We start from the raw sequence: 23,537 nt of genomic DNA on the forward strand, positions 1-23,537 counted from the left end.
TTTCTGCTATTCCAAAATGACTCATTATGGCCTTGTGGAACTCCCCAATGTGCAGGGGAAACGCGCACCCTGCGACAGCCTTTCATTCATTAGTGCAGCATGTTCTACGCGGTCTGTACATGGTCAGATTCTGTCCCTACACTGCTCCTCACTCCCTCCAGGGCACCATGTACCCCCAGGAGAGCAGGGACAGAGCAACAAGCCAAGCAGGGTGTGTGTGTGGGGGAGGGCTCCTTATACTCGCCTCTATTGCACAACTGCATAAGGGCCATAGAGGATCTTGCCTTAACAGGCCCTTTCCACATTCTCCAGAAGACAGCATAAGAAGTGTTTGATTATGATGAAATCAAGCAGTATCTTAAATAAATCATGGGAATGAAATGATTCTTTGGATTTTAAGACAAAACATGCAATGAGATTTTTCAAGAGGCCCTTAATTTTGTACGTGCACAACTGCACCCTGTCCTAGAGAGGAAGGATGGGCCAGTGATTAGGGCACTAGTCTAGGACTTGAAGATCATCCAGCTTCAATTCCCTGCTCTACCACAGACTCACGGTGTGATTGTGAGCAAGTCACCTAGCTTCTCTGTGCCTCAGTTCCACATCTGTAAAATGGGGGTAGTGGCATTTCCATACCTCACAGGGGTGGGGTTAAGCAAAATATATTAACGATTGTGAAGTGTTCAGACACCATGCCAATAGAGGACAAATAAGTAAAATAGATTCTTCTGCAGTTTTGTAGGCAAATGAAGTGTAGGCATAGGTGATAATACAGAGATGGCTATATTCTCTGACTTGCAAATATTGCTTGTTCATGTAAAGTCAGCCGGTTAGCTGTCTAAATTCTGCCCCTCGTTCCTACAGTTTACTTTACTCCCAGAACTGTAGGGTTAAAATGAGATACCTGATTACCATGATGAATATACTCTCTGCAGTGTGCTATTGTGCTGTCTATGCGTACACAAAGTCCCTTTCACAAAGTGCTACCTTGTTGAGGTCCCTTTGGAAATTTGGTTCTCATATTGCATCATAATGTTCTTCTGGTGTGAAAGCAGGATGCCACCAGAATTGGCAGTAAAATTGCTCTTGCAGGCAGTCTAGCAAGACCCCACTGGCACTCAATGGCCATGGAACTGGAAGCACCCTCGAGCCCCAGGAAAGTCCTTCCCAGTTGAGTCTGAAGTAGGTAGGTGGGACCATGCTGCTCGTGTTGTACCTGTTCAGGTTAAGTTTGGATTCATGGCTCTATAGGATATGGAGTTTGTTTTCACTTGTGACTCAAACTGCTATAATGTCTCAAAATTCAGCTGCTTCTATTTTATCAGCTAACCAGGGAGACTGCAGAAAAGCTCATTAAACTGAAGTTTCCTTTAGAGGTGATGGGCTGGGCCATCCCCACTCTATAATAGAGCACTATGGGAGATCAGGGTCAGGGCCCTAGGCTGGTAGCACTGAGGAGGCAGCACGTCCAGTCCTGGGGAAGCACGTCTCTATAAAAAGAACAGGAGTACTTGTGGCACCTTAGAGACTAACACATTTATTTGAGCATAAGCTTTCCTGGACTACAGCCCACTTCATCAGATGCATGCAGTGGAAAATACAGTAGGAAGATGTGTATAGATACACACAGAACATGAAACAATGGGTGTTACCATACACACTCCAATGAGAGTGATCAGTTAAGGTGAGCTATTACCAGCAGGAGAGAAAAAAAACTTTTTGTAGTGGTAATCAAAATGGTCCATTTGCAGCAGTTGACAAGAAGTTGTGAGGAACAGTGGGAGGGGGGAAATAAACATGGGGAAATAGTTTTACTTTGTGTAATGACCCATCCACTCCCAGTCTTTATTTGGTTCCCTTAACCCCACCAGCAATATTGTTAATCTTTCCAGCTATACTCTTAGCCCAGCAGAAGAGTCGGTCCTATTTCGGGGCCTCTCCTTCTGCCCCTCCACCCCCACGAACATGATACAGTTCTGCGGTGGCCTAGAATCCTATTTTCGACATCTCCGACTCAAGGAATATTTCCAACACACCTCTGAACAACATACTAACACACAGAGACCTTCCCACCAACACTACAAAAAGGATTCTGGGTGGACTCCTCCCAAAGGTTGAAACAACAGACTGGACTTCTACATAGAGTGCTTCCGCCGACATGCACGGGCTGAAATTGTGGAAAAGCAGCATCACCTGCCCCATAACCTCAACTGTGCAGAACACAGTGCCATCCACAGCCTCAGAAACAACTCTGACATCATAATCAAAAGGGCTGACAAAGGAAGTGCTGTCGTCATCATGACTAGGTCGGAATATGAACAAGAGGCTGCTAGGCAGCTCTCCAACACCACATTCTACAAGCGATTACCCTCTGATCCCACTGAGGGTTACCAAAAGAAACTACACCATCTGCTCAAGAAACTTCCTGAAAAAGCACAAGAGCAAATCCGCACAGATACACCCCTATAACCCCGAGCAGGGGTATTCTATCTGCAACCCAAGATCCATAAACCTGGAAATCCTGGACGCCCCATCATCTCAGGCATTGGCACCCTGACAGCAGGATTGTCTGGCTATGTAGACTCCCTCCTCAGGCCCTACGCTACCAGCACTCCTAGCTATATTCAAGACACCACTGACTTTGTGAGGAAACGACAATCCATTGGTGATCTTCCTAAAAACACCATCCTAGCCACTATGGATGTAGAAGCCCTCTACACCAACATTCCACACAAAGATGGACTACAAGCTATCAGGAACAGTATCCCCGATAATGTCACGGCAAACCTGGTGGCAGAACTTTGTGACTTTGTCCTCACCCACAACTATTTCACATTTGGGGACAACATATACCTTCAAACCCGCATGGCCCCACAGCATGCCAACATTTTCATGTTGGACTTAGAACAACGCTTCCTCAGCTCTCGTCCCCTAATGCCCCTGCTCTACTTGCGCTACATTGATGACATCATCATCTGGACCCATGGAAGAGAAGCCCTTGAAGAATTCCACCTTGATTTCAACAATTTCCACCCCACCATCAACCTCCGCCTGAACCAGTCCACACAAGAGATCCACTTCCTGGACATTACAGTGCTAATAAGCGATGGTCACATCACCACCACCCTATACCAGAAACCTACGGACCACTATACTTACCTACATGCTTCCAGCTTTCATCCAGACCACACCACACGATCCATTGTCCACAGCCAACCTCTACGATACAATCACATTTGCTCCAACTCCTTAGACAGAGACAAACACCTACAAGATCTCTATCAAGCATTCTTACAACTACAGTACCCACCTGCTGAAGTGAAGAAACAGATTGACATAGCCAGAAGAGTACCCAGAAGTCACCTACTACAGGACAGACCCAACAAAGAAAGTAACAAAACGCCACTAGCCGTCACCTTCAGCCCCCAACTAAAACCTCTCCAGCGCATCATCAAGGATCTACAACCTATCCTGAAGGACGATCCATCACTTTCACAGATCTTGGGAGACAGGCCAGTCCTTGCTTACAGAGAGCCCCCCAACCTGAAGCAAATTCTCACCAGCAACCACAGACCACACAATAAAAACACTAACCCAGGCACTTAAGTGCTTGCAACAAAGCCCATTGCCAACTCTGTCCACATATCTATTCAGGAGACACCATCATAGGACCTAATCACATCAGCCACACTATCAGAGGCTCGTTCACCTGCACATTCACCAATGTGATACATGCCATCATATGCCAGCAATGTCCCTCTGCCATATACATTGGCCAAACCGGACAGTCTCTCCATACAAGAATAAATGGACACAAATCAGACGTCAAAAATTATAACATTCAAAAACCAGTCTGAGAACACTTCAATCTCCCTGGTCGCTCAATTACAGACCTAAAAGTCGCAATATTACAACAAAAAAACTTCAGAAACAGACTCCAATGAGAGACTGCTGAATTGGAATTAATTTGCAAAATGGACACCATTAAATTAGGCTTAAATAAAGACTGGGAGTGGATGGGTCATTACACAAAGTAAAATTATTTCCCCATGTTTATTTCCCCCCCAACACACAGTGTTCCTCACAACTTCTTGTCAACTGCTGCAAATGGACCATTTTGATTACCACTGCAAAAAGTTTTTCTCTCTTCTGCTGGTAATAGCTCACCTTAACTGATCACTCTCGTTAGTGTGTGTATGGTAACACCCAGTTTCACGTTCTCTGTGTGTGTATATATATATATATATCTTCCTACTGTATTTTCCACTGCATGCATCCGATGAAGTGAGCTGTAGCCCACGAAAGCTTATGCTCAAATAAATTTGTTAGTCTCTAAGGCTACGTCTTCACTACGGGGGGCGGGGGTCGATTTATGATACGCAAATTCAGCTACGCAAATAGCGTAGCTGAATTCGACATATCCGAGCCGACTTACCCCACTGTGAGGACGGCGGCAAATCGACCTCCGCAGCTCCCCCGTCAACGACGCTTACTCCTACCTGCGCTGGTGAAGTACAAGCGTCGATTTGGGGATCGATTGTCGCGTCCCGACGAGATGCGATAATTCGATCCCTGAGAGATCGATTTCTACCCGCCGATTCAAGCAGGTAGTGAAGACGTAGCCTAAGGTGCCACACGTACTCCTGTTCTTTTTGCAGATACAGACTAACACGGCTGCTACTCTGATTCCTTCTCTATGGTGCAGTTTTGATGGGTTCCAAGGGAGCTGTGCACAGCCTTTCCCCATTAAACAGCCACCACCACATGAGGCCTTTGAGGGGGCAGGAGTCCAAAGAGGGGATTCTTTGTGCTCCGAGGACCCACCTGAAGAGGTAAAAAAGGAAGTTTTACATCCCAGAATGTTAACCATTTGTCTCCCCAACCACCAGCTATGGTTGTGCTATGGAGTGACTCCAATCTCCTTTCCTCAAAATAAGCCCGTCCTCTCACACATTGAATCTATCTTAGGCCTTGTCTACACTATAAAGTATTGTCCATAAAAGTTATGCTGCCTTAATTAAAGTACTTTAATTAAAACTGCTGTTACAAGGAGCTAGTGTGGATGCGCTCTGCCGACAACTCTTGCATCAGACACAGAGCAGTGCACTGTGGGTAGCTATCCCACTGTGCAACTGGCTGCAGGGTGCTTTGGGAAAGGTTTGCAATGCTTCATGGGGCAGGTACAGCATCCCATGATGCAGGTTTCTCAATCCCATCCTTCCAGGGGCATTCTAATAGATTGTCAGCCACTTTTCAACTGATGTGTGGTGGGGGAGGGAGAGGAGAGTGGTTTGTCTGGGGTGGGAGAGACAGGCTGACCTACCCTGCCATGTCATCCCCCAGCTTTGCATGGCACAGCACTCTCCTGAAACAGCCTGCTCTGCCTGCCTGTGTGCCTCTGGTGCCAGGATTCCCTCGGAGTTCTCCTATAGCCGCATCCTGAGGAGCTCTGTGTGCTCAGCTCTCCATGCTGAGGAATGTCAAAGCAGCACAGCAGTCCCCCGTCCCCATGCTCCCTGCCCCTGGGTTCCTAGTGCAGGGCAGAACAGCAGCATTCCCCATTAATGATTTGCTCTTTGTTCCCCAAAGAGCAGCAGGATCAGCTGTCAGATACTTTCCAGAGCTCTGAAGGGGAGGGGCACATGCCTGCAGGGCAGCAGAGATCAAAACAGTGAGCAGAGCGGTCACCACAGGCATTGTGGGATACTGGTGGAAGCCAGTTATGTCGACAATACAAACAGCAGTGTCTAGGCTGATGCTTTGTCGCTTTAATTTTGCTACAAAAAGCTCTATGCCTCTCATGGAGGTAGTTTTATTTTGTCGGGGAAACAGCAGAGTTTTGACGCCGAAAGTAGCTTTGTAGAGTGTATACGTCTCCTGTTTTGTTGGCCAAAGGCATCTTTTCCTAACAAACCTTTGTAGTGTAGAAAAGGCCTTACATAAATGGAATAGGGACCCAGAACTCTGAACTTCCAAATGGCTCTTTGCCGTTCAAGACCATTAGTATGAAAACAAGCACCCACACAAATCTCCATGGGGCAGCTGGGTTTCTCTGGAATAGCTAGAGCCCTCTGGTAGAGTGTAAGTAACACATGCTATTCACTACTGAGCTTTCCTTTCCTTTGTGCCTCAGCCATTTGACTGCCAAGCAATCTTATCACTGATTAGAAAACCAACACCCCATCAATTTGAATTACGTTGCAGCTCCACTGAGCTGTACAATGACTGTGCAATTCCAGTTGCTAAACCAGCACCTTCTTACAGCCAGATTCAGCTGAGCAAACTTACCTTTGTGACTAATCATCAAATTTCACCTTTCTCCTACAGGAGAAAAATCAATCTTTCTAAGTGGCCTTACCTGTGTATGTTAATATTATGTGATATGGAAGCTGCCTATTTCATTTGGGTCATCTTGCATCTAGATCTGCAACATAAGATGAGCAGGGTAGGCAAAAGAGATTGTTTTGTAATTCTTTGAGCACTAAATAATTTGGGCAAAATCATGCTTGGCGCTTCACCTTGACAGAGGAATCTGATTACTCTTTGGACAAACAAGGCTGGGAACTGGCAAAGTCTGGTACATATATTGCAGTGGTTTTCAAACTTCTGTACCGGTGACCCCGTTCCCATAGCAAGCCTCTGAGTGCTTTTTAATATATTTAACAACATTATAAATGCTGGAGGCAAAGCGGGGTTTGGGGTGGAGGCTGACAGCTTGCAACCCCCTATGTAATAACCTCATGATCCCCTGAGGGGTCCTGACTCCCAGTTTGAGAACCCCTGATACAATGCTACATCCGTTGTGTGTACATGTACTTTACACAACTACAAACATACATGGTGGAGCATTCTGACTGTTTGCAGACTAACAGGATAAATTGCATCACCCATCTCACGTGCACTATGGTCACTCATCCCTCTCCACCAAGACTAATAATATTCCAAACCAATGAGCAGCTTCTAATAGCTGTCATTAAAAAAAAAAAAAATCAACCTGACACAAAAAAAAATGTTTCCTCCTTTCCCCACAAAACTAGATTTGTGCCTGTTTTCGTTCTGCAGTAGGAAGGATTGAATGGCCTAAGGACAAACACAGAGCACCACCAGTAACATGCTCTGAGATGTCCTACTACAGAGATCTGGGGCAAAGAAGGATGACTGTCCAAATCCATTACGCAGGCCGTTAGGGGACCTGTCCCTATTGCACAAAAGCAGCATGCTGAACTGGTTACAGATACAACCATATGGCAGCGTAGGCCTGTGAGTAGCAATAACCATGAGCACATGATGGCTACACAGAAAGTTAGCCATGCTCTGTGCTGTCACACAAATCATGTTTAGAGCCAGCCACACCATTAACTGGATACAAATTCCATGAGATGTTGCAGTATAGATAAGGCCTTAGGATTTGAGCCACAAAATTCTTATTCACTAATCCTTACTCATGGGAGAAAGGGCTTGCATGATTAGGCCTGTACAGTGCACCTATCATTGAGATTTTCAAAGCCAACTAGGTGATTCTGCCCCACGAATACCATTGAGTTATGTGGCTAAATGCCCCAGGTGGCTTTGAACATTTCAACCTTGGTGTAAAACACTACGTTAATGTATAGTTAAGGTTCCACAAGGAAGCACTCCAAAGTCAGGAAATGAGAAAGTTAAGGTTTAACATACAACTTTCATTTTATCATTTTGCATGTAGGCATTTACAATGGGATTTTTCGTCATGTGATCACATAGGATTTCAAATACCGTTTTCCTTACAGCCTTAGATACACTCACAAATCTAAAATAACATATGAGCGTGTATTTAAAGGCTAATTTGATGCACACACATAAGTAGCACGATTAACCCTAACATTTGTGTATTCTGACTTTTGGCTGCATTTTGAATGACAAAGGAAATGCTTTGCAATTTGACCTGCAGCAGTGGCTGCTGGTACAAGCACTATGTCTTTTTATATTGAATAAAAGTAATTAGCTTTCCCCAGAGAGATAAGCATATCATTGTGCAAAGTGCTGGGAAAAGTTCCTCAACCCAGCTGTATAAAACTCTTTTTTCTTCGTGTTACAGTCATCCAAAAATGTTGGTCAAAAATGTTAAACTTTGCCCTAAATATGCTTTTAATAGTCCATGTTATTTCTGGGTTTGATATTATTTCTCTTGCAGTAGCATTAGAGGCTCCAGCTGAGACAGCAGTTCCATTCTGCTGGGCTCTGTAAAAACACTTAGGACTTGTCTGTACACAGATGTTGCACCAGTTTAATTAAAATGGTGATGTTAAATCAACTTAGTTAAACCAGTGCAAAAGTCTTTGTGGACACTCTTATTTTGGTGTGGCTTCAGTCAATTACTTATTGCCTGAAGCTAACCCAAATAAGACTGCTCACTTTTATAGTTGCACATATAACTGTTGTCACATACAAGTCACATTTAGAAGTTGCACTGTTTTAACTAATGGAGTTCACTGCTCCACCCACCAGATAACACTGCCTCCATAGGATTTGTACTACATTTTCTTAATAACTATTTTCCTTTGTAATATTTTCTGTGGTGCATAATGTATTCGTAAGAACGTTTACAGGAGCTCATCTATTCCTAACTGAGTAAGCCAGGTTCTCACCTAGTAACAAAAAATGTTCTCAGTCAGTTTATTGCCTGGCCTGGAGGTAAATACAGTTGGCAGGAGACTGTCATCTCTCCTGAGAATACAATTACAAATTGTTATTGTCTAGTTTGTAAGGGATGTTAAAATCATAGAATCATAGAATATCAGGGTTGGAAGGGACCTCAAGAGTTTCTGCAAAGAAATCAAAACAAGTTGCTTCACTTGTAAGGCATGGGATTTATCATGGTATTCCAAAAGAAACCTTTCCACATGTATTGAAACACACATGCTGTTGACTCAGATTATACTTGTATCTTGATGACTGATAAGTATAAAATCTTGGATGGCCAATCAGAAAGTTCTGGGTCCAAGCCCTCTTCATCATTTAAAAAAAAAATCACTTTAAATATGAAGTTAAATGGTCACATGCTGGCACTCTTTGGGTTTACCTGGCAGCTGGCAGCAGGCATCCCTGAATGCTATCTTTGTGGCATTAAGCACACACACATACCCGTAGAGTGTACTCATGCCAGCAACAGAAATAATCCTCAGAACAGGGGTATGTGGGGCTGCATCAACATCAACCAAGCCTCATAATGTGACCACTAAACCCCACCTGGCTTCTCTTGTCCTTTCAAGAGAACTAAGAAACTTCAACGTTCTTGTGTGCCTGGCTGCTGCCCACTGAACCTCACCACACTTTCATGATGAATACACCAGATCTTAGGTGATTTTTCCTGTAACATCAAGAAGGGACAACAATCCTAGCACCCCGCCATAATCCCAGCCTACAGAGCAAGCTTTCCTTAGATTGTGACTACTGTGGAAGTGACATTGTAATGACCATACTGGGGAGGTTCCATGTCTGATATGTCTCCATAATTTCCTGACCAAATTGGTTCAGTTTACAAGTAAAACAATGGATTTTTAACTGCCAGTCCTGCAGACTCAGCCTGGCATCTGAAAGTCAAGGATTTTTTTTCTGGCTCATGTATTACCAACCATAAAAATTCTGCAGTCAAAATGTAGCTAATTGTTCTACTGATGGTGCACAAACCAAAATACAATCCAGCTTAGTCTCTTGGTTCTGGAATGTGTACAGGAATAAAAAGTAGCATAAACTTATTTATAGTCAGTAAGGTCAGCAGCTTTGACTATAAATGGAAACATGTTTTTAAGTAAGATAGCAGCACTTTTACATAGTTGCTTTTCAGATTGGAGCTGCCCTTTAAGAACTTCTCCATCTTTGCTGTTTCTGAAGCTGGAAAACAAGTTTATATGGGAAAAATATGAGGCCTGCATAATCAGCACAAAAACTGAAACCTGAAGGACAAGACTCAGAGACCACCCTCAAAGGGTACATGTCTTCATTGCAGAATTAGTCCAAGCTCTTACTTGGTGTTGGCTCTCTAACCCCCTTCCTGACCACACAGAAATTTCTCATACAAATTTAGTTATACTTTCAATCTGACACAGCTGGAGATGTGGATTAAAAGCCAGGTTCCACTTTCACTTGGGCTGGCAACCAGCCCACTTTGGAGTGAGGACACAGGGTAAACCACTTTAGTGCAGACAGTTCTCCAATGCCTCCCTCCCCACATGTTCTCAAAAGGACAGACAAGTTCTCACACAATTCATTGGGAAAGAATAAAAGAGCAGCTGACCTTACTGCAGCACAAAGAACCATGGGCAGTCAGTCCCCAGCAGTCCTAGCAACACACATGGGTGAGCGTAGCACCAGTGAGGGTGCAGTAACTGGGATATGGCTTTGCAGTGTGGCCTCTCACACATCGGCCAGGCTAACCCAACTGCTGATCACCTGGGCTAATTCTGCAGTGAAGAGCTGCTGAAGCTCATAGATGAGGAAATATCCACAATTACTGCAATGGGTTCTATGCCAAAAGCACAGCCTGCCCCAAATGTCAATGCATTATCCAAGTAATAGTATACCAGAGGACCCTCTCTCCCTCCACAGCAGAATGGCCAACTGATAAGTAGAATAATTCCAAACCTTGATTGTGCCATCATTCACTCACGATTTGGGGGGAGACAAACAAGGCAGTTTCTTCCATGTGATTGACATCTAAGTTCAAAAACAGTGCAGCCTGCTTTAAAGTAGATCTATTTCCATCCACAGGAATGAATGTTGAGAATCTGGATTACAGACATGTTCTGTCTGACACAGGCATGGGGGGGAGGATGAAGTAGTTTTGATTTCTTTGCAGAAATAAATAATTTTATTGAAAGTTAAGGCTGACATTTTCAGCAGTAATCTCTGATTTTCAATACATGTTTTCAGACACCTATAGTCTGATTTTCAGACGCGCTAAACATGCCCACAGCTCCATCTGAGGCCCTCCAAAAATCCTGGCCCTTGGGTCTAGGGTGGCCAGACAGCAAATGTGAAAAATCAGGACATGGGGTGGGGGGTAATAGGAGCCTATATAAGAAAAAGACCCAAAAATCGGGACTGTCCCTATAAAATCGGGACATCTGGTCACCCTACTTGGGTCTCAAGTTGGGCACCCAAATATTGAGGCACCCAAAATGAGTGAATATTTCTGAAAATTTGGGCTGGATGCCAGATATTCCACTTACTTAAGAAGAAACATCAAGGGCTCCTTATTCTTAGAGACATGGTACAACCTGGCTATAATATTATTCGCACTATGAACTATGCGTACACTGCAGAACAAGTTTTTAAACATGAAGACAAAGTCCATAGGTAAAAATGTTTACCTAGTTGCACTTCTGTATTTGTATGTGCAATCATTGTAACTGCAGGCACAACCTGGGTACTTGCTCAGAAAAATGGTCCTTTGGCATCAATAATACAACTTAAAGGTCAAATAAGTGCTCAAGAATTCCAAAGGCTGAGCAAAAGTGCTCCCTCGCGCGTCTGCCTCAAGGCCCCTCCCCAGCACCACCACAGCATCAATGAGCAGCTCTAGCTGAAGTGTACACACTACTTGGCATTTATCCCCGAGACACTGCTCTGTTTCAGCAGCAGGAGATATCACTCAGATCCACCGTGAGCTATTATCTACAGTGTAACATGGACATTCTTCCCAGTGAGAAAAATGCAACCCCCCCATATCAAATGAAGACATCAATGATTAACCAACCTTTTAGTCACTTGGGAGAGTTCTGCAGTGTGTAACCGTGGACACTATAATGGTGAAAGAAGGCATTTTTTCCCCCCTTCACCATAACAGGATCCAGTGGCTAGAAGCTGAAGCTAGATAAATTAAGAGTAAAAATAACCTACAAGTTTAACAGTGAGGTAATAACCATTGGAACAACTCACCAGGGATTGTAGTGGATTCTCCATCACTGGAAAACTTTAAAATGGAATATTTTTCTAAAAGATATGCTCTAGTTCAAAAAATTAATTAAGGCCTGTGTTATGCAGGAGGACAGATTAGATGATCACAATGGTCCCGTCTGTTGTGGTAACCTGCAACCATAGAGTTTTGAACATCAAAAGCTCCTTATTCTGCAGATCAGTCAGACTCACCACAAGACTTCCACCAGGAATACTCTTTCTCCTCTGTTGCAGGGAATCAGTCTACCATCGTGACCTATGAAGATGAAGCTAGTATAGAAAGTGTCTGAAGCCCACCGTATCAATAGCAGAAGACAAAAGAACACTATAAAATCTTACCATACCACTGAGAGAGCAGACATTCAGCTGAACAGTATTCTCCCTCATGGCAGTCTGAAAACAGAACCAGCAAAAAATGGTTCATCACAGAATAAAAAAGACAACCGTCAGCCCGTGACAAAGAAATAATATTTTCCTGCTCAACTTTCAGTCTGGAGCCAAACATTATTGGCCTTATGAAGGCAATGGGAGTTTTGCCATTGATTTCAAAGGGGCCAGGATTTCACCCAACTTGAGTGTGTCCAACACTATGAGTAAAGATGGCAACTGCCTACATGACATGTGATGGCAGCCATAAAATCCTGAGATGATCCAGAACAAACATCATGTAAATGACATTGAGAGTTTTCATGAAGATAGTTGTGTAATATCTAGGTGTATTTATAATGAGTTTCAGTAGAACTGAGAAACAGGGTTTGACTAACTCCCTGAAAAAAGAGACAGCATATCCTTTGATTTCTTGTGAATTACAGACACCCACACAGAGGCTGTTATTCATCTGCCAATTGTGGCAAACATTCACAAAACAGAATTCCCTTTGGACTGGGTTGTTAAGGATTAGCCTAAGGGGTTGAGTGCCTCACAATACCGGTTATTAAAGTTACAGCATATTTTCCATAAAAGCTTGCTTTTCACATTAAATAAGGAGTTAAGCAGAACATACCGGTAAGAGCTAATTTACTATGCAAATTCAATACTGATCTTAGCAGGCAGTTATTACACTTGGACAGCTACAGCTTGTATTGTTCTTTTTAAAACCAGTAGCAACACCACCATCTTTTGCAGTGTTACTCCCTGGGAGCCAGCACATGAATTAATACACAAAAGCACCACGTTGTGCGTTAGATAAGGTGGCTCTGTGCATAGCATACCTAAGAGAAGGAAATAAGTTAAGACTAACAGAAATATATATCCCAACTTCCCCACTCAGAGACACACCTCATCTTTAGCACAACCATCATATACCTCAGAATATTAATCAAGCCTCAGTCGGGATGCCAGCCTATCAGCAACCTTTCCCCAAACGGGCCACAATTCCACCCCCTGCACCCTCCCCGAGTTCTGTGGTCTGAGGTCAGTCTTTATTGTTGGTGCAGTTGGGATTAGCTCCCTGGACTGTATAGAAGAGGGAGACTAGCAACTACAAGCTAGACAAGGGTTTCAAGCCCTCCTCAATTATAATATAAAAATTTAATCTTTAGGTAGTAGTAAACAAAACTGGCTTTCATGCTTAGATTATAAACCTCTTGGGATGGGGACTGTCTTTTTGTTCTGTTTGTACAGTGCCAAACATAATGAGGTCCTGGTTTGTAACCGGCTCCTAGGCACGATGGTAAAACAAATAATAATAGTGCTCAGTAAAACGCAAGAAGCAGTCAGACCTGGATCAACTGAGTTTTCACCTGTTTGTGTCTGTTCCCTATAAGGGCCCAATCTCTGCTCCCAGCACAGACCCAAACCCATCTTCTTTGACTCCAGACTCCTTTTCTAATTACAGGCTCAGACTGACGGGTGGGTGTTGCAATTCACGACCTGTATCACTGCTCATGCCGTTCCCAGGATGGGGTGAGCTCTGTCCTGCTCCCCAAACTACCACACAGCAGGACTGGGGCAAAGCAGGGCAACATCACCACTCAGGGCAGAGTGCCTCAGCCCCTGCCCTGACACCCCAACATCCCCCACAGCTCTGACACTTGTCAACACTCCCGCAACCCTGACACCCCTAACATCCCCCCATGGCCCCAACGTCCCCCCAACAGCCCCTCCCTCAGGTCAACACTTCCATAGCCCTGACACCCCCCACATCCCCCTACCCCTCCCACAGCCCCTCCCTCAGGTCAACAACCCCACAGCCCTGACACCTTCCACATCCCCCCCATGGCACCAGTACCCCCCCACACAGGTCAACACTCCCACAGCCCTGAAACCCTTAACATCCCCCATGGCCCCAAAGTCCCCCCCCCACAGCCCCTCCCTCAGGTCAACACCCCCGCAATCCTGACACCCCTAACATCCCCCCATGGCACCAGTACCCCCCCCACACAGGTCAACACTCCCACAGCCCTGACAGCCCCCACATCCTCCTGCCCCTCCCTCAGATCAACAACCCCACAGCCCTGACACGCTCCACATCCCCCTGCCCCTCCCACAGCCCCTCCCTCAGGACAACAACCCCACAGCCCTGACACACACACATCCGGTCACTCTCTCATATATGTTCCATTCTATATGCATCCGAAGAAGTGGGCTGTAGTCCACGAAAGCTTATGCTCTAATAAATTTGTTAGTCTCTAAGGTGCCACAAGTCCTCCTGTTCTTCTTTTTGCGGATACAGACTAACACGGCTGTTACTCTGAAATCTCTCATCTAAACACCCTCAAAGCCTTGACACCCCCCCAACCCCCATGTCCCACAGCCCCTCCCTCACGTCAACGCCCCCATGCCCCTGACACATCTATCTATCGCTCTCTCTCTCTCCCCGCCCGTCAACGCCCCCAGGCTCCCGCCCCGTCTCATTGTGACGCGCTATCCACGCACGAGGGGCAGCCGCTATAACGGCCCAGCCCGCGCGGGCCCCCTCCCAAACTACAGTTCCCAGGTTGCCCCGCGCGTGTGCGGCCGCGCCCAGTCCCGGCAGCCCCCGCGCCGCCGCCGCGATTTGAAGATGAAGTGCCCCGCGGCCGCCGCCGCGCTCCTGCCCGCCGAGTGGCAGCTCTACCTGAGTGAGACCCGCCTGGCCACCTACCGCAGCTGGCCCTTCACCGAGGGCTGCGCCTGCACCCCGGAGCGGGTGAGGCTGGGAGCCGGGGCGCAGGCGGGACACCCCGCCCGCCCCGCGCTGCGAGCAGCTCGGAGGCTGCCCCGGTTCCCCGGCGCACTGAGCCCCAGGCCTCCCACCGCCGGCCTGCGACTGGGCTGCGGGGGACTCCTCCTCCAGCACCCCCGAGCCTGCGGGACTGGGGCATCCCCGCCTCTCCCCGGGCCCCTGCTGGGCCCGCCGCCAGCCCCAGCGGGAAGGAGCTGGGGGGGCTCTTGCTGATCCCGTCTTTCTCTCCCCCCGCTCCAGATGGCAGAAGCCGGATTCATCCACTGCCCCAGTGAGAACGGGCCTGATGTGGTGCAATGCTTCTTCTGCTTCAAGGAGCTGGAAGGCTGGGAGCCGGAGGATGACCCCCTGTAAGTATCCCTGCACTGTCCCTACAGGGACTTCTTCAGATAGAAGCTGCCTGTAATAGGGGAGACTAGACCCCTGCAAACCAGGATGCCAAAAAGTCCCATGGCAGCATTCATTTTCTTGGCCGTGTGGTACATTGCCAGCTACAGTCTAATTACACATCAATGAAGCTACCCAGCATGTGCCTCCTGGGTGGAGTTATCCCCTGATTATTGCACGAATACAAGATTATGTATTGAATTTATGCTCCTCAAAGGAGAACAAGGAGCCTCTGCTGCCCCAGGGCTGCTTTGGTAGCTGGACCCAATGTTCTTTTAAGTATCACGAGGAAAACTAATGCCCTCTGTGTGTCCTCAGTAACTTGAATTTTCACTCAGGAGGGGAGCCAGTCTATTGGACCTCCATGGAAGGAGTTCCACTGTAGGAATCACAATAGCTTCCCCCTCTGGGAGTGTGTGACAGTCACAAACACAGAGGTCAGCTAAATATGGGAGTGAAGCCAGAGTACCATACTATGCAAGACAGCACATCGCTGATCAGCAACCGGAACACTCCTGTCTTTAACCTCCTCCAGGACTTTGTTCTTCACTCATGCCAAGTGAGACATGGTTATGTTCTACTTTTCCTAACTAACAGAAATCCCAACAGAGGACTAGGCTCCTTAAAATAGTTCCCTGAACCCATAGCCCAGTTGCTATGGGTTTGGGACTGAGCCCTGAGGAGACTGAAATGGCTGAGAGTGAGGAAACTACTTTAGGATTGAAATGCCAGCTGAACCTCAAGGGTGGAGTGTTTTAGCAAAATACCAGTAAATTGGTATCTCTCAGTATTGCAGGGTGTGGGGTTGGGGAGTGACTCACTTGTGGTTCTGTGAGTAGTGGACATACGGTAGAGCAGAGGTTCTCAAACTTTTTGTTGACAGCCCCCTTTTCAAATGCAATGTTCATCACAGACTCCCAACTGATAAATGGATTGATAAAAGTACGTGTACTTCAAATAAACACATACTGTTAGCAATGCTTTAAGAAAAAAAGTATAAGTACTTACAGTTATGTGAGATGGGTGTGCCTGCTTCTTACTGCAGCCTCTATCCAGAGGCAATAGGGGTTGGGGGTGGGAATGCAGATGTGTCCTGCCAGATTTCTGCCTTCCATTTGGCCCTGCTACCTGAAGAGCTGATGTAGCAGGGCAGAGCAGTGGTGTCTCTCTCCTTGGCTAGCTGTTGCCTGCTCATGCAGTCAGTGGCTGTGAGGCAACTCCTTCTGATGGCAGGGGGAGATCTCTCTTTTGCAGTGACACTGCAGTTTTTGGTTGTGCGCCCCTGCACCCCCAGCCCAGACAGGTGAGGTGGAGGTGGTGCTCCCTCCCTGGGCCCGTGAACATTTTGATGGCTCCCCCTGCCATCAGAAGGGGTTGCCTCACCATTGACTCCATGAGCAGGACCCCACATGCTCCTCCTCCCCCCCCCCCCCGGCATCACCTCTGCTCATAACATTTTGTGGACCTTCTGTGCAGTCTCTAAGGACTCCAGTTTGAGAACTGCTTTGGTAGAGGATGGGGTGAAAGCAAGTAACTATTGAAATGCTTTGCGCTGGAGTACAGTTGTGTGCTTTAAAATGAGCCTGGTCTCCCTTTCCTAGAGATGAGCACAGGAAACACTCCTCTGGCTGCGCTTTTCTCTCCCTCCATAAGAACCCTGTTGACCTGACACTGCAGGAATTCCTGAAACTGGACAAGGAACGAACAAGAAACATGATTGTACGTACAACTCAGAATTGGGGTGTTTTAAGTCCTCTATTCCAAAAGGCTAATGTAGCCTCCAGTCCTAGGACCTGTTAGGTAGCCTCCTGAGAATTTGGCTTCCTTGCCAAGGAGACACTTCTTCATTACTCTCCCCTCTGACATGTGTTGGGCCAGCCAGCATGTCACCTGGCAGTTCCCTGCCTTTGCCCTGGGGGGAGTGCAGAGCTGTAGTACCCTGTCCTTTCCCACCAAGCTGAGCGTGATAGTGCCTGTAGTAAGCTGAAGGAATTTTATTTTTGATCTTTCCAGAAAAAGCAAATCTCTCAGAAAGTGACGGAGTTTAAGGAAGAATCACAGCGTGCACGTCGTGATATTGAGAAGCTGGTCTCCTAGGCCCCTGCGATTTGCCTTGTGCAGTGTCTGACTTGTATATATGTTCTCTAGAGTTGTCTCTTTGTGCCCGGGTGGTGGTAGTAGTTCAGGTCCCTTTCATGCAAGGATCAAAGGGATGTATACTTATAAACAAAGGGGGAGATTTTCAAAATCACCTAAGGCATTTAGGACCAACTACCATTGAGGTTTGTGTTCCTAAATCTCTTACATGACTCTGCAAACCTCCTTTGAAATTTTCTCATGTTGACACACAAATAAATGTCTAAAGGAAACTTAATGCACAATGATTTATTTAACTGCTCAAACCAAGTATTCTATAGTGAAGTCTAACAATCTCTCCTATTCGAATAGTTCACATCATTCATTTTTTATTTTAAAATGTGAAATATAAGTTAATCACAGTACATGCTGCCTTAGAGGCACCCCTGCAGAAGTGGGGAATGATCCATTTAAGATAGTTCCAACAGCATCCTAATCTTAAAGGCACAATTGCTCTCCTTGGGCTCAATCCTGTAGTTCTTCTAAGGATAAGAAGATTACTTGTGATTTTTGATATAAAAGGTGTCAGCTACTTGCTTGATTCAAAGCCACTTGGAGTCAGTTTAAAAAAAAAAAGCCTTGGCGATGCAGTTTTTTAAAAAGAAAAAAACCCACTTTCTTCCAAACATCTATAGCACCCATCTCCATGTTGGATAAGAAAGCTACACTCAAGCCATGGCCAGACTGAGATTCTTGGGCTTGGTCAGTTTGTCCAGCATTCCCTGTCCAAGCTTACTAGCAAACAATGAAATGATTTCCTCATTCCCAGTCTTCAGGGCCAAGTCATATGCTGATAAGCCTTTTTCATTCTTCTTTTTAACGTTTGCATTACAGCTGTAAATAAAGAACAGACTGCTCAAGCTACTCTAGAAAAGGAATCTGTTTGAAATTACTAAACTCAAAAGTAAATCTCATACAGTCAGATTCTGATGTTTACTCGTGTTGTAATGTGAGTGATGATATCAGAGTCTGGCCCTGGGTCCTGTTGTACATGTACAGCACACTATTAATCAACATAAGTTGAGGGCACTCAGCTCCTTGCAGGATGAAGCCCATACCTGTCACTGATTACACATAGCCCAGAGCTGCACTGGATGCCACAACAGCAGAACTTACCCTAACAAGACTTTGATGCATTTATTTCCCTCCAATCCAAGCAAAGTTGCCTCATGAAGAGCAGTGTTGTTATGCCTGTAGGGGAGGAAAACAGGGTGTACTCAAATAAGTTCTATTATTTAAAAAGAAAGTCATGGCTTTATTTAGAGGAATGTTTTATCTCTACTAGTATATCAACTGCCCCAAACTAGGTGGGAAAAATCAAGGACCAACAAATGTAGTCTCTGGTGAGGTGACTATCTTCTTTTTGATAGGGAGAAATGGGGTAGGAGAACATTAGGAGTGGGGGAAAAGAAGGAAGGTACCAGTGACAGGAAAAGTGAGGGGAAGGGCTTAGAAGGAGGATTGAGGCTTTGTATGGGACCACATTTTCAAAGCTGGCCAACTAAAGTGAAGCAATAAAAGGGGGAGTTGTCTGTTGATTGACATGTTTGGGTGTTTTTGTTTGGTTTTGAAAATTTGATTCACAGTCACTTTAGGAGATTAGTCCCTTTTGGTGAAATATGTCTCAAGTCCCTCTGCGGGTCAAGCTCTATAGAGGATTCTGGATAGAAATTGCTTACTTACGGTCCTGACGGCTGGTCAATATCCGCACCTTTCTGGACAAGAACTGGAACCACTTCATCATGTCTGTTTAGGACAGCAACTGTTAAAGCAGGTCGGTGTTCACTGTTGGTGCAGTTTGGGTCAGCTCCCTGGAATGTGCAGAAAAGGACTAGCTATTACAAGCTATGCATGTTTCAACTTGCCTCCCCTGATTTAATATAACAAACTCGGCTTTAGTTGTCACATGTACGGTCACAGTCTCTCTCAAATCTGCTTTAACATTCAGAAACATTAGAGAAACATTCAAACCTGGAAAATTCAACTTTCATGTATTTGTCAGGGGGAGAGAGAGCTCAGTGGTTTGAGCATTGGCCTGCTAAACACAGGGTTGTGAGTTCAATCCTTGAGGTGGCCATTTAGGGATCTGCCTCCCCCCCCCCCCAAAAAAAAAAAAAAAGGGATGGTACTTGGTCCTGCTGTGAAGGCAGGGGACTGGACTCTATGACCTTTCAAGGTCCTGTCCAGTTCTATGAGATAGGTATATCTGCATATTTTAAAAAAAAAAAGAGGGAGGGAAGGTCAAAGGCTTCCCCACCCAGCTTGCTTTGTAGCCACAACTCCAGGTAGAGATGGTGGTAGTGTTGTGATGATGGATTTGGCCCATGGAGAACTCCCAACCTGCTTTCACCTCAAAGCTCTCGCTCTCCTTGCGTTCTACTGTGTAGTACATCACCATAGAGTGATAGTGCATGCCCTACTGTAGGGCAGGCTTGTGGCAGTTCAACTAAGGATTTGACCTTAACCCATAAAATGGTTACAGAAAAGGTTACTTTTTTCCTTACTACAATGCTTTTGGTGGGACCAGGGCGAACTCTTATATCTGTTCATTATCAATTCTGGAACAGAATATATGCAAATAGATTTTCCTGTTTGGTTTTTATTTACATGTTCATTTTCTTTAATACTGGGGGCAGTAAGGCCCAGGGCCTGAAATATTTAGGGCTGGTCTACAGTACAAAGTGAGGCTGACTTAACTACATCGTTTAGGGCTGTGTAAAACATGCTGTGTGCGATGCAATTAAGCTGCTCTAAGCCCTCGTGTAACACTGCTAGGACGATGGAAGAATTCATCTGTTGACTTAGCTACCGCATCGTGGAGAGGTGGATTTACTACACTGCCAGAAGAACCTCTTCCATTGCTGTAGTAAGTGTCTATGCTTTAGCAGCACAGCTGCTGCGATACCGCTGTAGCATTTCTAGTGTAGACGTTCCCTTCGACTCCTAATTTCCATTGAAATCAGTGGAAGTTAGGAGTCTAAGTACTTTTGAGACTCTAGGCCTAAAAGCTCTACTGCAGCGATCTGCCCTTGGAACAATTTCTGTTGGGTTACGTTTATTATCTTTCTTATTAAAAGTCATGAAGGCAAGACTAAAGTTCATGAAGTAAATGGACAATGGGCCTGGATCTGTGTCTTGAAAACCTGAACTAGAAATTACTTTATCTCTTTAAACTTACTTCATCAAGCAATTGTTCTACCACTGAAATTTTTCCTTCCCCTTCTGGCCCCACTTCTTTCAGGAGCTGTCTAGCCTCAGGCTGTGAAAATACAGAAAGCAACACCACTCGATAACATTTCACAAAGTAGAAATATGATTATAGGCAACTCACACTGGCAGAGTAGTGCAAATGTAGCTGAGGGCAGAATTTGGTCTTACGCATGTTAGGCATTTGAACCTCACTAATCCACACACAATTTCTACAAAAAAAGGCTGTCTCTCCCCACTTCTGAGCAAATATTGAACAGCAGGGTGCTATCGTCAACTGTCATATTACTAAGGTCCCAATCCTGTAAACACTTATACATGTGCTTAACATTACTACCATGAGTAGTCCTACTGAAATAAAATAAATACTCAAGATAATAAGGTTAAGCACATGCATATCTTTGACAATTCAGGGCCTTTGACTTCCTGTTTTTATAAAATACGCTGCATAATATTTACTAGCATACTATGAAGTTTTATCAAATAAAACTAAACTAATTGCCAAAGCACATTAACAAAATACACTTTGCGATTTGCTAGCCTTGCTTTTTAACTGTGTTTATTCACTTAAGCTAAACTCCAGCACCCAGCCTGAAAATCTGGGCTGTACATGGGTGACATGAGGACAGAAAGAGGTAGGAACTCCTACTAGGCCACAGCGTCACTCTATGGCAAACTCAAGCCAATGCCGGGATTAGCCTATACAATTATTTTCACCCCATAGTTTCCCTAGATCTATGGTCCAGTGGCTTTCGGCTGAGCCTGAGTATGTGCTAAACCCAGGAGAGACTATGAAATAGCAGGGAGTGAGGGAAGCACTTTCGCATGTAAAACCCATACTGTGGCCTCGGCCCATTGCCACACAGAGGTTCTCGTGAAGTAGGGCTTGCAGAAATGTGATCTTTTATTTGGGGTGAAATTCACTCAAAGTGTTTTTAGTTTTGCACTGAAAATCAGTTATCTGGTTTTTTGTTCCTTTATTTTTTTAAAATCCCTGAAAATTCAGTTACTCGTGTTCTATTTCTTACAGGGTAACATGGCAAGTCTCCTCTTGTCCCCACTGGATAGATGATGTAACCACATGTGGCTTGCCTTTAAAGGTTTCCATAGCACATCTTCTGTAGCATTAACACTCCCAATTTGTAACAGTGACAAAGATTCTGGACCTGATCCAATGGGAGTGCTACCATTCACTTCAAAGGGAGAAGAATGGGTCCAAAATACTTTCATTAAGCTACTTGCATAATGTCCAGACAGTAATGCTTTGGTTAAAAAATGAAAGCTATCTAGTTTAAAAAAAATCTTTTTCAGAGAGTAGGGGGAAATTTGGTTAAATCCAACTTCTACAAAAATATATACATGCCAACCAACCATTCCTATTTAGGAAAGATGGTCCTTACTTTTTAAACCAAATTTGACTATTTTCCACCTTTCCCTTCCAAAATGTTCTCCTAGACCAATGCATTTGGAAGGTGTTAAAAAATAAAGCAGCCCAGTTTTTCCATTGGATGTGTCGATTAGCGTTAGCACTTTGGCAGTCCCAGTATCCTTCCTACACTCACAGACTGTAGTATATACATACAGATAGCTTATTTTCTTTTTCGAAAAATGTTCTTGTCTTCTTTGTTCTTTTTACTTTTTCTCTGGGGCTTGAGATGCTGTGACCCTCTTCACACACTAAAATGAGAGAATCCAGAGTTAAAACTAAAAGTGATACTAGTGGTGTAACAAGAACTCAGGAGCCATTCATACAGTGTTGTGGCAGCATGAAATCAACCCCTATCCAGAGCGCCCCATTTAAGTGGCCCCTTGTGCTGGCCAGTTGCACTGGAATGAACTTCAACTGGAGTGTTTCAGATTTGAATAGCATTGAAAATGGGTTAACTCCACAGACCATGCCAAATCTCAGGTGACTTGGTTTACAATAGCTCTAATAAGGAAAACTGACAGGAATGTGTAAATGCAATGTTGTAACTGTGTTGGTCCCAGGATATTAGAGAGACAAGGTGGGTGAGGGAATATCTTCTTCTGGACCAACTTCTGTCGCTGAGAGAGAGCGAAGCTTTCGAGTTTACACAGAGCTCTTCTTCAGGTGCACGCTCGAAAGCTTGTGTCTCTTACTAACAGAAGCTGGTCCAATAAAAGATATTACCTCACCCATCTTATCTGCCTAGGTATGTATAAAAGCATTCAGAAATAAATAAGGCACCATGATAATTCACACGCATGTGCATTTATAAGACTAGTTTGATCTTAAATGGCAATAGCTGTTGAAGCAAAAAGCCAGAGTCTAACAACAGGTGGCCTGATTTTCACATGTGTTGAGCATTCACACCTCCTACTGAAGCCAATGGGTGCTACGAGTGCTCAGCACCTTGGAAAATTGAGCCCTAGGATTTTACACATCATCAATTCTGTTTCATTTGTCAAATGGAGCAAAACCAAACCCCCACAAACAACAGCTAGAAGTTGTGGCCTTCAGATATTAAACAAACACCTGTCAGGGATGGTCTAGGTATGCAGGAGCTGGGACTTGATGGCCACTTGAGATCCCTTCCAACCCTACATTGCTATGATTCTGTGACTGCCCAGTTAGAGCCAGCCAGTGTCACTGTGCATGGATTTTACAACTAGGATTCAAAAAACTGAGCTTCAGCTGCACTTACGTGATCTTTTCAGCTATTCTCTGAAGATGTAATTCAGTGTC

General features: G+C 45.0%; 2 protein-coding genes across 9 annotated transcripts in view; one reads left to right on the top strand and one right to left on the bottom strand.

Moving 5' to 3' along the window:
- The first annotated feature begins 14,698 nt into the window (after nt 1-14,698).
- BIRC5 (baculoviral IAP repeat containing 5) lies at nt 14,699-18,497 on the top strand. Its single transcript, XM_005287463.4, has 4 exons — nt 14,699-15,064; nt 15,341-15,450; nt 17,089-17,206; nt 17,501-18,497. Exons 1-4 carry the CDS (start codon nt 14,714-14,716, stop codon nt 17,582-17,584), a joined length of 663 nt encoding a protein of 220 aa, XP_005287520.2. The 5' UTR covers nt 14,699-14,713; the 3' UTR covers nt 17,585-18,497.
- DZANK1 (double zinc ribbon and ankyrin repeat domains 1) overlaps nt 17,858-23,537 on the bottom strand; it is a 35,321-nt gene continuing 29,641 nt past the window's right edge. For all 8 annotated transcript variants that reach the window (XM_065589815.1, XM_065589813.1, XM_065589816.1 and 5 more), the window contains 5 exons: nt 22,413-22,507; nt 20,802-20,882; nt 19,307-19,434; nt 18,740-18,814; nt 17,858-18,457 (listed from right to left, as the gene is read on the bottom strand). In XM_065589815.1, coding sequence (XP_065445887.1) covers nt 18,292-18,457; nt 18,740-18,814; nt 19,307-19,434; nt 20,802-20,882; nt 22,413-22,507 — 545 coding nt within the window. In that variant the 3' untranslated portion in view covers nt 17,858-18,291. The remainder of the gene's footprint in view (nt 18,458-18,739; nt 18,815-19,306; nt 19,435-20,801; nt 20,883-22,412; nt 22,508-23,537) is intronic.

Source organism: Chrysemys picta, chromosome 3 (genome assembly GCF_011386835.1).
Source record: "Chrysemys picta bellii isolate R12L10 chromosome 3, ASM1138683v2, whole genome shotgun sequence".
In the NCBI taxonomy this organism is placed as follows: domain Eukaryota; kingdom Metazoa; phylum Chordata; order Testudines; family Emydidae; genus Chrysemys; species Chrysemys picta.